The 13,484-nt window shown below is 37.5% G+C and overlaps 1 protein-coding gene across 5 annotated transcripts in view; it reads right to left on the bottom strand.

Moving 5' to 3' along the window:
• The window catches only part of GHR (growth hormone receptor), a 270,221-nt gene that overhangs the window by 21,416 nt on the left and 235,321 nt on the right, over positions 1-13,484 (bottom strand). For all 5 annotated transcript variants that reach the window (XM_072416657.1, XM_072416652.1, XM_072416653.1 and 2 more), the window contains 10 exons: positions 12,408-12,565; positions 10,765-10,925; positions 10,065-10,212; positions 9,171-9,239; positions 7,953-8,076; positions 6,811-6,965; positions 5,202-5,288; positions 3,817-3,940; positions 2,530-2,687; positions 244-422 (listed from right to left, as the gene is read on the bottom strand). In XM_072416657.1, the coding sequence (XP_072272758.1) occupies positions 244-422; positions 2,530-2,687; positions 3,817-3,940; positions 5,202-5,288; positions 6,811-6,965; positions 7,953-8,076; positions 9,171-9,239; positions 10,065-10,212; positions 10,765-10,925; positions 12,408-12,565 (1,363 nt within the window). The remainder of the gene's footprint in view (positions 1-243; positions 423-2,529; positions 2,688-3,816; positions 3,941-5,201; positions 5,289-6,810; positions 6,966-7,952; positions 8,077-9,170; positions 9,240-10,064; positions 10,213-10,764; positions 10,926-12,407; positions 12,566-13,484) is intronic.

The raw sequence follows: 13,484 nt of genomic DNA, 5'->3' as shown, positions 1-13,484 counted from the left end.
TAGGTCTTATTTTCGGGGTAGGTCTTATATTAGGGCAGGTTTACAAAATAGTGCTAGGTCTTACTTTCGGGGTAGGTCTTATTTTCGGGGAAACACGGTAGTGTACATTACACAGTGATTAAAATTTTACATTTGCCTCGAAAATATGATACATATGTTTTTTTTTCTTTACTGCTCTGTCTCCCTCATTTAATTCTAATCAACTTCTGAGCCCGCCTGCGTACATTACCAACGTATTATTACCGTTTTCCATTTTGTTGCACTGGCCAACTTTATCTGCACCTCGTATTCCAGTGTTATCCATCCACTTTTAACGTCAGCTGTGGGTGGAGGAAGCCAACTCAATTCCATGTCCATGTGTAAACTGGATTGGCTGACGTTCAGAAATGTCCAGTTCAGACCAATAGGAGGGTCTGGACGAACTTTATAAACAAAAAAAAAAATTTACAAATCAATTACAAACAGATCACATCTCATGGTGCAATGGCAGCAGAAAAAAAAATTGTGACCTCATCCCTACTGTCACACATAGCAATAGGTTCTCCATTCATTTCAATATGTATTTTAGATCCTATGACGCTTATTTGAATGAGACCATACTCAGGCCATAATGAAGAATGTGGGACTGCTTACCAACATGCTACTATGTAACAGCAGAAGCAAGTGAAGATAAAGGGCCCTTTCACCAAACCATTACTTTGTGGCCAGGAAAGGCAAACAACATGGTGGGCAATGAGATTTGCATGTGGCTACCACTGCAGTCACAGTTCAGATCCTCAAGCCACAACCGCATGGCCAAACGCTACATGTTGTGTTTGCAAACTGCACTGAAAACTGCCAAGATCACATGCAAAAAAAGGATTTCCAACCATATTTATTCATCTGAATGTGAGATGAATATTGATTACTTAAAGCACTTGCCAAATTACAGACGGAGTTGCTGTCTGGAAGCTGTAGAAATGCTGTGAAAACACAGATATCTGACTCATTGGGCCTAATTTATTAAAGCTCTCCAAGGCTGGAGAGGATACACTTTCATTAGTGAAGCTGGGTGATCAAGCAAACCTGAAATGGATCTGGTCCAGGATTAAAACATTTGCTAACAAATAGCAAATGACTTTTAGGAAATCAATTCCAGGTTGCTGGATCACTCAGCTTCACTAATTAATGTGTATCCTTTCCAGCCTTGGAGATCTTTAATAAATCAGGCCCATTGATTAGCAAACACTGTTCAGACTGAGAGATACAAATGTATCCAAGATACATTGTTACTTTTGTATCCACTATGTTTTATTTATTTGCAGATCACTTTGTTCTTTACATGACTAAAAGAGGGTAGTGATGTTAGTTAAAGCAACCTAAAAATTAATAATATTTTTCTTAAAATTTGCAATCTGCCCCACACCTGTTTTAAACCCTTAGTTTGCCCTAATTAGCATTAATTATTCATTTTCCATTTAACTACTGCTAAAAAATGTGTGTTTCATTTCTATTTTTGTAATGTATTTAATGTCACATTAAAAAAAAAACAAAAAAAAAAAAAAACTGAAAATAAACACAATTATACTTGAGTATATATAGAGAATAATTTTACCTGAAAATGCCATTAGAAAAATAATTTCAGTTTATACTAGGATCACATCACTAGATGTCCTCATGTAAAGTGTGTGTAAAGTATGTATAAAGTGTGTAACTCTTGCCATCAGTTTTAGAGTTTGTTAAACACTTTACACAGGTAAACTGCACCACTACATCTAATGGCCATTAAAAATATTGCACAAATGATCATTTAGGAGCAAGTGACCAATCATAACCAACTCAGGAATACAAAAAACTTTAACCTATAAAAAGCAAAATAAAGATAAACAGACTGAGAACATTTTAAATTATTTCTCCTTTTATTTAATTTTTTTTAAATAATACACCATAGATGTATTTATTCACATTCATTTAATTGGCAATTCAGGTAACTACTAATTTAAATGTTAGCAGTTATTGCCTAATTGTTCCCTAGGTTTATACTTGAGTCATTGCAGTTTTCCTGTTTTTTCAGGTAAATGTAGGAACCTCATTTATGTTTGGATTTACAAATTACAGAATAAAATTAACACCTATACTTATCTACAGTAAAAATATATATATTTTTTAAATTTCACAGATTAAAGTCAAACTTTTTTGTTTTTAGATGGATTGGAAAATCCTTTGGATAGATGATGCAACATTATGAATTGCAGCAAAAACATCAGAAATCCATCTGGCAGGGATGCCACGGATGCCATTGTTTGCATAACTCCTTTCCCTTCTCTCCCAGTAATGATTTTCACCTGGTTTTTGGGATTGCTAGGTTTCCCAGAGCCACTAATTTCATATCCAAGCAGTTCTAAGATGGTACTCAAGTAATGATTACAACATAAGAGGACATCCTTACAGCATGATCCTAAACATGTTCTGTACTTCTGGCAGACTTTGGATTCCCGAATTCACTTACATTGCACCTATAAATATGACCATAAGAAAACAGCAACTTACCAATTTCATCGACAGTGAAGGAGTATTCATAATAGGTGATGTTGTCACTGACGAGGCGTACTTGATATACCACCCAAACTGATGTGTAGTTCCTATTGAAATAGCATCCGTTTTCTCCAGCCGACACTGTATCAGGGCAATCAGCCCAATTCAGACCTCTGAGAAAAGGGAACATACATGATAAGTTATTTTACAGAAACATAAGCAAACCAAAACAGAGACAACATTGTTTGTTGGCTATCCTGTACACGTTTATCTTTCAAGGCAAAGATTGGAAATATGATAGGAAATATGAGGGGATGTAAATCTTGAATACACTATAGAATATGATTTGTTTTTCTGTTTAATAAGTACAAGAAAAATGTTGATTTTTCCTGAATTCTAGAGAGCTGATTACAGCACTGTGTCAGTGTTCATTGTCTTCCCAATTCATGAGCACAATGGGGGACAGGGCACAATGTGGTTACCCCAAACCTGAGACCACCTGGGCCTTCATGGCAGGGTAACAAGCTATTATTTTAATGAGAGATAATGATTTTAAAAATTTGAAAACTGCACAAATAACTATTGCAACAAAATATTGTGCATTGCACTACAACACATGTGCATTGCTTGGCAAAGTAATATAGTAAGCACAGGTGCACAGTATCAGTAGGATGGCATGGTTGGTTAGCTAGCACTGTAGCCCTGCAGTAGGGTCCCATATTTTTAATTCAGCCAGAACAGTTATTGACTTTATGTGCTCCCCATGTTTGAGTGGGTTGACTATGGGCACTGTGGTTTCCTTGCATAAACATACTGGTAAGTTTATCACTTTCCCCCAAATTGGTGTTAGTAATTGACATTTGACTGTGGCCGGGATATAAGATTATTCTCTATAATAGTATAGAGTAACAGGACAATGCTACAGAAAATGTCAGCGCTATACAGATGCATAAACATTGAGATTTAAATAAGCCTACATATTACTACATATTCTATAGATCTTTGGTTGGAGTGGCATGGGTATTGGTAGTACCGGTAAGCATGGAACATCGGCATTAAGTTATATAGTATCCTTTGAAAGTCAAAGAAATTGTAAAATTTAAATAAAAAGCATGAGACAAAAAATACATCCATCATAATTTCACTAATTTTAAAGATCATTGCATAATCCTTTCCTGCATAAAACAGCAGAAGTAATGTGGTCTAGTCTATGAGCTGGATGCTCAATACCCTCTCATTCCCTATAGGTCCATGCTACCTAAAACTTATGCAAAAGTGTTATTGCAAAAAGAGATTCTTTACAGTTTTCTAAATTGAAGCTTTAACGAGCCAGTAAGGTTATGAAATTTCCCATAGGTCCAATGGCAGGTAAAGGTTTCTTGCTGTGGGGATCGGCACTCTGTGATTCTTGGCCACCCAGGAGGATCTATAAGAAAGAATAGAAAGCATGTGAAAAAGAATACTTGTTTACAGCTTTATGCTTTATTCATATTATAGTAATTGCAAAGTCACAATTATGTATTTTATCTTTATAGTCAGTCATTGCATCACAGGCAATTTTCTTTTCTTTGCTTGCCTTTTAGTATGGCACCAACTGCTAGTGAATTAGAAGGCAATGAATGCATCCAATAGCACACTACAAAGCCCATGCCAAGCAAGTGATGCAATGTGTCAAAAAAAGCTTGTTTTTTTTTTTTTATATATCTTTGGCCCGTTTTTGGGACTTAAGCTATTTACACATATCAGATTATAGTCACCAGAGATAAAAGATGAGGTACACAATGTTCCCCCAATGCAGTGTATCAATTTGCCATTGATGGGGGGGGTGCTCTTGTCCTCCCCTCTACCCACTCTAAAGAACTGAACAACGCTGTGTGTACAGCCCTCATTTGTTTGACCAGAAAGATCATTTCAAGTGATAATCATCTGATGTCAATCACATGTTTTAAAGTATTTCATTCACCAATCTAAAATATTAAAATTGGTAAAAGCAAAAAAAATAAAGTGTTTTAAAAGCTCACTTGCTGCAAAAATGGATATCAGTCAAACCTCTGGAAAAGCTCCCTGCCTCCTTGCCCTTTACAATGCTCTCCTCTTATGGAGTGTTTAATGACTATCTATGCTGAGTGAACTCCTGCAATCCTCCTACATGATCTTATATGTAGTTGCCAGAGAAAGAGCAAAGAGGAATATTATATAGTATCATTGAGTGATAACAGCAAATCTGCTGCGGCTGCTGACATTGCATCCAAACAGCAGCAGTCCTAGGTTTTTGGTTGTCTTCACGTGTTTAAATATTATTTTTTAAATATTGTAAATGCACATATATTCTTATTGAAAGATTTCTGCTGAAATGAATGGTCTGGTGATTGGGTCGCTTTAAAGATCTATATACAGAGACATCTGAAAATGTTGGAATGGCTTAGTGCATGCAAATCATGTGTAATGAGTCATTCCACTCAAATCATGTGCCTTTGTTTTGCTGCCCTTCCCCTTCTTCTGCATATCTCTCCCATTCTGGTCCTGCAAAATGCAAAGGGAACTGCAGCGAAGTGCATAGATAACTCATGTATACAAACTATTTTTGCCTAAAACCAAGATCAAAGATATTTTTAAATAAACATTACACTTATGTATCTTAAAGCAAGTGAAGCACAAACATGAAAAAATTATATTAGCAAAATTACATGTCTTCTTCAAAGTCTTCTGCAAAGTTCCTCTGGTGCTGACCGCCATAGAGCTTAGCAGTTTTTGCGGGCTGGGTGTAGGTAGTTCTGAAAAAGAAAAAACACAAATAGTCTGGTTAGGAACATATACTTGGTAAATATGTTACTGAAAATGTTGGAATATTTAATTTGATAATCAGTTCTCGATCAAATTTCTAACGGTCTATGCGAGAATGAAAAGAAAGAAGAAAAGCCAGGGTTGCCAGGCCAGGGCAACATATTTGAAAAATTGCGTGCAACTTTGTTCCTGATTTCCAGGGAAATACATAATTTAAAACAAAATTTGTATTGTTCAGCATACAAACACAAATATATAAGGTCACCCCACTATGTTTTCAAACATGGGGGTTCCTTTTGACCTGGTAGCTAGACACAACATCTCTGAATATGTTAAAGTACTTTTTCAATTTATGTCCCGACTCGTTTCGCCTCTGAGGGCTTCTTCAGGGGACTTAGCAATAGAAGTATCACAGGCTGCATATGAGCATATTAAATGAGTAAATTAGTTCATTTTCCAAATAGATAGTATATTGTACATCATAAATTAGATATTGTATTTTGTATATTAAGTTATTATACATATTAGTGAATGTTCAAGGGTGTGATCCGATTCAATACATGACATAGATATAAACTGATGCAATCGCAATTGTCTTTCTAATAGTCTACAACAGCCTTGGAAAATGTGTGATAATGCAGGGTCTGTAATGTGGATAGGGGGAGTTAATTGACATGGTAGGGGACCAACATCTAGGATGGCAGTTCAGGTGTGGCCCCTGGCTAGCCAAGTACCACCAATTGTATTCACCCTACAGTTTGGGAAATGCTCTTGATGCTCTTTGTATAGTTATGCACACCAAACTAAGTCAGAATTCATTTGAAGAAGGTGGTGCTGGTGATCAGCTGGTGGTGAGATTATCTTCTGGGGGTGATGCAAAGGGTTCCAAAGTATCCTTGATTTGTAACCTCTTCCTATGGGTGGCTCCAAGACTTCTGCCCCAACTCTCTGGAACTTCCTTCCTAACCACCATTTCATATCCACCTTCTACTGCTTACTAATCTACTTACCTTTTAGATCGGGGGCCCTATTAGGCAGGATCTTGTCCTGTGTTATTGTTTGTATCTATTTAATGGCTATTTTAGGCTTTACTTTTGGCTGATCTTGTAATGCTTTATCCATATATATATATATATATATTTATATACATATATGTGGTATATACAAATAAGGTATATACAAGTATATACAAATATACCATATTTACAGAGTAAATGTGGTCAGAGATATCTGCAGATACATTTAGCTAAGCTTTGATACCCCACACCTAATATATATATATACTATGCTCATAATAGTTTTGATCCAATCATGAGGGTTAGTAGACTTTGAAGTTTCTATTTACACAATTAACAACCTTGGAGGCACCGGCCATGGTGGAAGGCAGTTCAAAGCACATGACTGCACCCATAGGCACCTCAAGCCTTTTCCTGCTCTCAGTTCATAAGCTCTGTATTGAAGTTGAATTTTTTTTTTCAGAAAATTTCAGTTTATAAGGTAACAAATACTTACCAAAATCAAAAGTGAATGTATGTTCATAATAGGTGACGTTGTCACTGACAAGGCGGACGTGATATAACATCCACATTGATGTGTAGTTCTTACTGAAATAACATCCATTTTCACCAGCAGACACTGTGTCTGGGCAATCAGTCCAATTCAGGCCTCTGGGAAGAAGGAATATACACATCATGTAACAATACAGGAAATAAATATAATGGAGACAATGATATGATACTTGGGGAGCGAGGGCCATTTTTGTAGTTTTCTGTAGATAACCTGTATCAGGTGGGTTTATTGGGTTCCCACATTTCTTCTGCCTTAGATATGTGCAGCAAAGTCATGATATCACTACTACAAGGTAACAACTTTGTAAAGGCTTCTTGTACACACAAAGCAGATTTATATCCTTTGTGGCTTTCAAGGAATACATATCAATTGAAGTGTGCTGGAGTTCAGATTTAAGGTTTGGTTAGTGCAGTCCAAGGCTGCCAATACACGTGCAATAATTGTCGTTGGAAAAGAACGATCCACGACTGTTCGTTCGATAACAAAAGGTTCGATAAAAAAAGTGCACAACAGCTGGTTAACGACTCCGAAGAATGAGGAATCTCACTGGAAACGAACAACCGCCCCCGCGGATCTGATTGGGCGACGATCTTTTGCTATCTATAGTGTGTATGGTCGTTCAGTGATCGTGGATTGTTCTGTGATACATTTTTTCTTGTACATGTCACTTCCTGCATCATTCAAACGATCGTTCAAACAATCGTATCCAGTGTGTAGATTATTGGTGGATTATATTTGAACAATCGTATTGTTAAAGCATGAACAGAATTGTACACAATATGATGGTTTAAAATAAATGGTAATAATTGTTGATCGTTCATTTTCAAACGATAATTATTGCTAAGCTTTGTTAGTTTCTGTGAATAACATGAGAATGGAATGGCAGCATTCTACCCAATAAGCTTATAGATTCACTAAATGAGACTGTCACAAAAATGGAAACCTACAAGCACAGATTAATTAAAACATACTGTAATGTTCTAAAACTATAATTAGGACAGAAATATATCGCTAAACATTTCACTAGTTTTACAAGTTTGGGATGTATAATTATTTCTACATAGAAAATAAAAGAGATACTTTACGGTTGTGTAAATTGCAGCTTTAACAAGCCAGTTAAGTTATGGAATTCCCCATAAGTCCAATGGCAGGTAAAGTATTCCATTTGGAATGATCGGCACTCTGTGATTCTTGGCCACCCGGGAGGATCTACAAATCACAAGAAGAAGTGTTTTCTTTTTACATGACAATAATATAATGCTAAGGCAGAAGTGTGCATTACAAACACATAGGGCTCTTTATAGAAAACAGGGAATCCGACATTCCCTTAAAAATCTCCTTGTGGGAATCTTAAAGGTGCGTTTGAATGGCAGTAATGAATTCACATCAGGGAATTTTAAAGGGAATGTCAAATTCCATATTTTATAAATAGAGCCCATACAAAGATAGTTGAATCACATTAAGATGTACAAATCCTTCTCTCCTTCTGTGCCATAGATTGTACCTGTTTATTATGCTGGTTTATCATTTGCAACCCATATTTATTGTACATATTTATTGTGCATATTAAGCTGGTGCTTTTAAAAAAAAGAAGAAAAAGAATAATAATAATCTCCTAAATATTAGGTTTAGATGCTATTTGTATGTTTTTGACTTCTTTTTTTTTTTTTAAACTGCGCCCTTGTTTACATCTTAAATTTTTTTAGTTACAATTTCTGATGTGAAGATCAAAAATTTAAAGTGTACCTAAATGTATTTTTTATTACTGTGCCCATGTACATTCACCATGTTTATTTATCCTGGTGACCAGTGATGGAAATCCAGTTGCCACCGAAACAGCAGATGATGTGAAATCCCCCTATGGGAACACCTTTTGTGGTGACCAATGTCTAAGAGGAGATTTCCTATAACTTCAGAGCTTTTATCGATTTCCTACCAAAAACTAGAAAAATATTGCTTTTGGATGTAGGCTTTTTGTACACAGACAGGTGGAATATTGAGTGTATAACATATAAAAGCCTAAATATTCCAGACTTAAAAACACAAGTGCATGGAAGCATTGGATATTCAAATATACAAACCCTAAGACTTGGACTGATTTGCCTATTCTCTTCCTAAACCTGGCCATATCAACACCCACTTGACATACGCTCGATTTCATTAATGGAATAATAAGGCGCTACCAAATTACAGACTAGGATTTATTGTGATATATCTCAGTTTTCTTCACCAAAACTATCAGTCTGATCTAACAATTAACCAGTCATTTGCAAACATAAAAACATTAAAGTAATCATAATTACATGTCTTTTTCATGTTCCTCTGCCAAGATCCTCTGGTGCTCTCTGCCATAGAATTATTAGTAGGATGTTCTACAAAAAAAAAATAATCAAAATAAAATTAGTGAGATGCACAGAATTTGGAACACAGAGTTTTCCAACTATTGCCAGATTTGTCCACTGTTCAATAATTTAATATTCATTTTTTAAACTATTGGTTGTCTAGAACCATCACCAGCAGTCCAGTTTATCATCCCACCTAAGATTCTAACATTTGCATTAGCTGAATTGGCAAAGTGCAGTTTCCATCCGAAGTTGTTCCAAAGGCTCATGGTCCTTACCAGCCTTCTGTTTCTATATGGTGCAGAAACTGTGCGATGATGCAGGATCTGAGGACTACTTTAATGTGGAAAGGAGCAGATCACTGATAAAACTGGGATTCATTACCATCATCTAGGGATGGCAGTTTAGGGGTAGTCTTGGTTAACAAGAAGCTTTGGACCTGTAATTCGTAAAACCAGATAAGGATTGCAAGTGGATGTTCATTGACATATTGCCACTTGCCATTCTTAAACACAATATGGAAGTCCTGGGCACCCTGGAGAGAGAAGTAAGCCTAAACACATGGTTCAAAAGGAGATGGTTGCTTTCATTCATTGGTGGTAAGTGCTTACCCCTTGGGTTGACTAGGGTCAAGTAAGAACTTGCCAATAGTACTGGCTAAGGATAATGGGACAGATTAGCTGCCTGATAACTGCAACCGAATGCCTCCGTGTGCACCACGCCTATTTAAAAGAACTGTCTCTGCTTTCCACAACTATTAAGATTGGACTTGGTCCTACAAGAGCAGCAACTAATTAGTCTTTTGGGCAGTTCTTCTTTCACATATATGAAATATGGTAAAATTGTCATACTTGCCTGTTGATTCAAAAAGCAAGATTTCCAGCACATCACTGAATTCTCCAAACGTTTTATTATCTCTCCATTTGCATCGGACTTTCAACAGATACTGCTTCCATGTCTTCAACCCGTATAATGACAACTGTGTGCTCTCCACTACAGAATACTATGAGGCAAAAAAAGTCCCAGACAGGTTAAATGTCTTTCATTTGCATATTATTTGCACAAATGTTATTTTCTGTAGTAAGACGTTTTGGTTTGGTCTATATATTGGACAGAGAAGGTGAATTTAGTTATCTTCTCCTTGATTGCCAAAGACTTTGCTCCCACACTGGTGATACCTTGATACCTGTAATGCAGCCAATATTTACTAACCACTTAAAGTTTGCCTGATGTCTTGTTTTATGTGACATAATGCATTAGGATTAACATCAGGATGGTAGGTGGCCTATCATGGGGCTGGTTCCTAGGTAGGGAGCCAGGAATGCATCACTTCACCAAGGTTTAAAACCCTTAGTAAAAAGTTCTTTACCAAAGTTAGAAAATCTAGCACTGTCAAGGATTTGTTAATCACCTCCCATAAACATATTTTATGGAGAACACTATAGAATCTCTTTACCTTGAGGATGCTTTAAATTCTCTACCTGTACACACCTGAGCCAGATATACATATTTCCTCCTTTATAGGCAACACAAATGCTCATTTTTCAGTTCTCACCGTTTTCCATTGTGCTTGTGTGGCCTCTTTTATTTTCACTTCATATTCCAGTTGGCCTAAGGTAGGTGGAGGCATCCACGTTATTTGAATATCCATAAGCTGAAGATTTGTGTTGATGTCCAGAACGGAATAGGAGAGATTAGTTGGAGGATTTGGCTCAGCTGAAAAAAAAAAAGATGCTGTTAATAAAACAGTTTTATTTAACTGATTATAAAACTTGAAAATATCATTTTTTTCAAAACTCTATGAACAAGTACACCACACCTCTATTTACTTTGATAACCAAATGATTTACCACTGACTTACTTAGGAACTGAACTTCATCCACTAGCCATCTTATGTGTGTTCCTCACTGGTAAGTAGGGAAGTTCCCATTGGAAATGTCACACTTACCTCTTCCTCACTAAAGCACAGACACCTCACTCCTGCACATACGAGCAGTTCTGACTCTGTGTGTGCCTCTTGTTTCAAAGCTTTATCAATTCTGTCCAATCCACTGGCCAATTCGAAAAAAAAGTCTCTTAACCATCCCTGGCTATTTAGCTAGCTCACAGACTGCACTCTGTGTTCTTGCAACAAGTTTCCACTAGTGCCGAGACCCTAGTTCTGTGAGCTAGTTCTTGCACCCCTGTCACTTAATCCAGTTTCCTCTCTCCAGCTCCTGTGTTAACCAGCCGTTGTCTAGTCTGTTGGTTCCCAGTCAACTTCCCTGTGCTGTTCCAGTGTTCCTGTCTGCCTGTGGATATCCCTGTGTCACCTGTGCCTCCTGTTGCTTCCAGTGTCTCCTGTGTTCCCTGTGTCTGCAGTGGCCCCTATGTCACTGGTGTCTGTCTCCTGGATCCCTGGTATTTGACCCCTGGCTTGTGACCTGAGCTCTCTTGCTCGTTGCCTGTCTCTTCTCGACTATCCTTGTGCATTGTGATTTGGTACCGTGTTTTGCCCACCTTGTGTGCCCAAGGACCGCAACCTGGCAGTAACCAGCAGCACAACATCAGAGGCTCTGGTACAATTTGGTCCAAGGGAAACATGTTCCCTGGATCTATAGTCTCTGTTATCTTTACTTTAATACCCAGTTATATTCGGTGCTTTTAAAAAAGCATTCAGCTTTTTCTCAAAGCTATCTACAGTAGTTGCTAAAACTACTTCCTGAGGGAGCCGATTCCACATTCACCTTCACAGACCTTACTGTGAAGAATCCCTCACTTATCCGGAAATTAAACTTCTTTTCCCCCAGACACAAAGAGTGCCCACTTATCCTTTGTAATGAAAATTCATGCAAGAGGAATGGCTCCTCCCGATGTATCCACACAACCCAAGAATACACCCAGCTGATTGTTTCCCAATGAAAAGGTCAGTCCTGGAATTGTCTGTGCAAGGACTATACATCGGAGAATGTCAGAATGGCCCTGCATGTATCTGATCATCTTGTGTTAGGTTATCCATGAAAACCAGCCATGTTTTTTCAATTGCACCTGCACTGGAAGAATATATGTGGTGGATAGAGATGGTCAACGAGACAAACTTGAAATTTGCATATGATATTCAGAAAAACCACATTTTCTGCATCCCACTGACCAATTCTAGTAGTGGGTTGACTATAACTTTACAAATAGTGCCATGTTCAAGAGTTAGCATAGACTCACCAATATCATAGATGATGAACGAGTGTTCATCAAATGTAACATTTTCATTTACAAGGCGGATGTAATAATCCTGCTGGATTGAGGTGTGCTCATTGTCGAAATAACAGCTGTTTTCACCAGCAAATGTCGTGTCAGGGCAGTCGGTCCATTGCTGGTCACTACAGAAAAAAATATAAGGCATTTAGACACAGATTTAAAATTCTGCTGTCCTTTTGATAAGAGGGTACTTATGTACTGGGTCCCTATCAAAAAAGCTTGACTTCTGCCAAGCTGGAACTTTTAGACATGGGAGAGTAGGCTCAAAAAGGCCCTGATATTTCTGATGGTGTCCTATTTTTGTTTTTTCAGTTTTTCAACAAAACCCTAATGTGTCCTATTCCACCAAAAATTACTAGTGCATTTCCTGTTATCTGGGTGTGCCTAGGCTTTCCTGTGTCTACAACCTAATAGTTGCATATCATCAGTGTAAGCTAAGACACTGCTATCCCTAGCCTGAATGGCACCACTGCATTGGTATCTGTTCTCCTTGCTGGAGGCTCTGATACAGGTAATCCCCAGGTTAAGGACATCCAACATACAGACGATTCCTAGATAGAAATGGGGCTTCCCTTCCCTGGGGCGGTTTGCATGACTTGCAGAAGAAACCTTTTGCTAAACACAGCTGAAGTTGTGGGTGATCCTAGGGGGGTGAGCTCTTTCTGCAGCCTCTTGTAACTCTTTAATGGCAAGGACAAGCTATGCAGTTGTTTCCTTTTTGCAAATTAAAACACAGCTTGCTCCAGAAGTAATGAATGTCTAGGCTCCATATTTTTTTTTTTTTTGCTTTGTTCGTAATTGTAAATATTTTTTAAACAGTAACTGACACCACGCTGCCTAAAAATATGTTGGGACAAACATCTGTCCTAAGTGCATGTATTAAAATAATGTACCTATTAAAACTTTTATACAAATTCAACTTAAGAACAAACCTACAGTCCCTATCTCGTATGTAACCCGGGGACAACCTGTATAAGGAAGCAAAGCCCTGCCTACCAAGATACAGACACTGTGTAGAATAAAACATTTTAATTTGGAAAA

This window comes from Pyxicephalus adspersus, chromosome 6 (assembly GCF_032062135.1).
Source record: "Pyxicephalus adspersus chromosome 6, UCB_Pads_2.0, whole genome shotgun sequence".
In the NCBI taxonomy this organism is placed as follows: Eukaryota; Metazoa; Chordata; class Amphibia; order Anura; family Pyxicephalidae; genus Pyxicephalus; species Pyxicephalus adspersus.
This window is presented reverse-complemented; position numbering and strand designations above follow the sequence as displayed.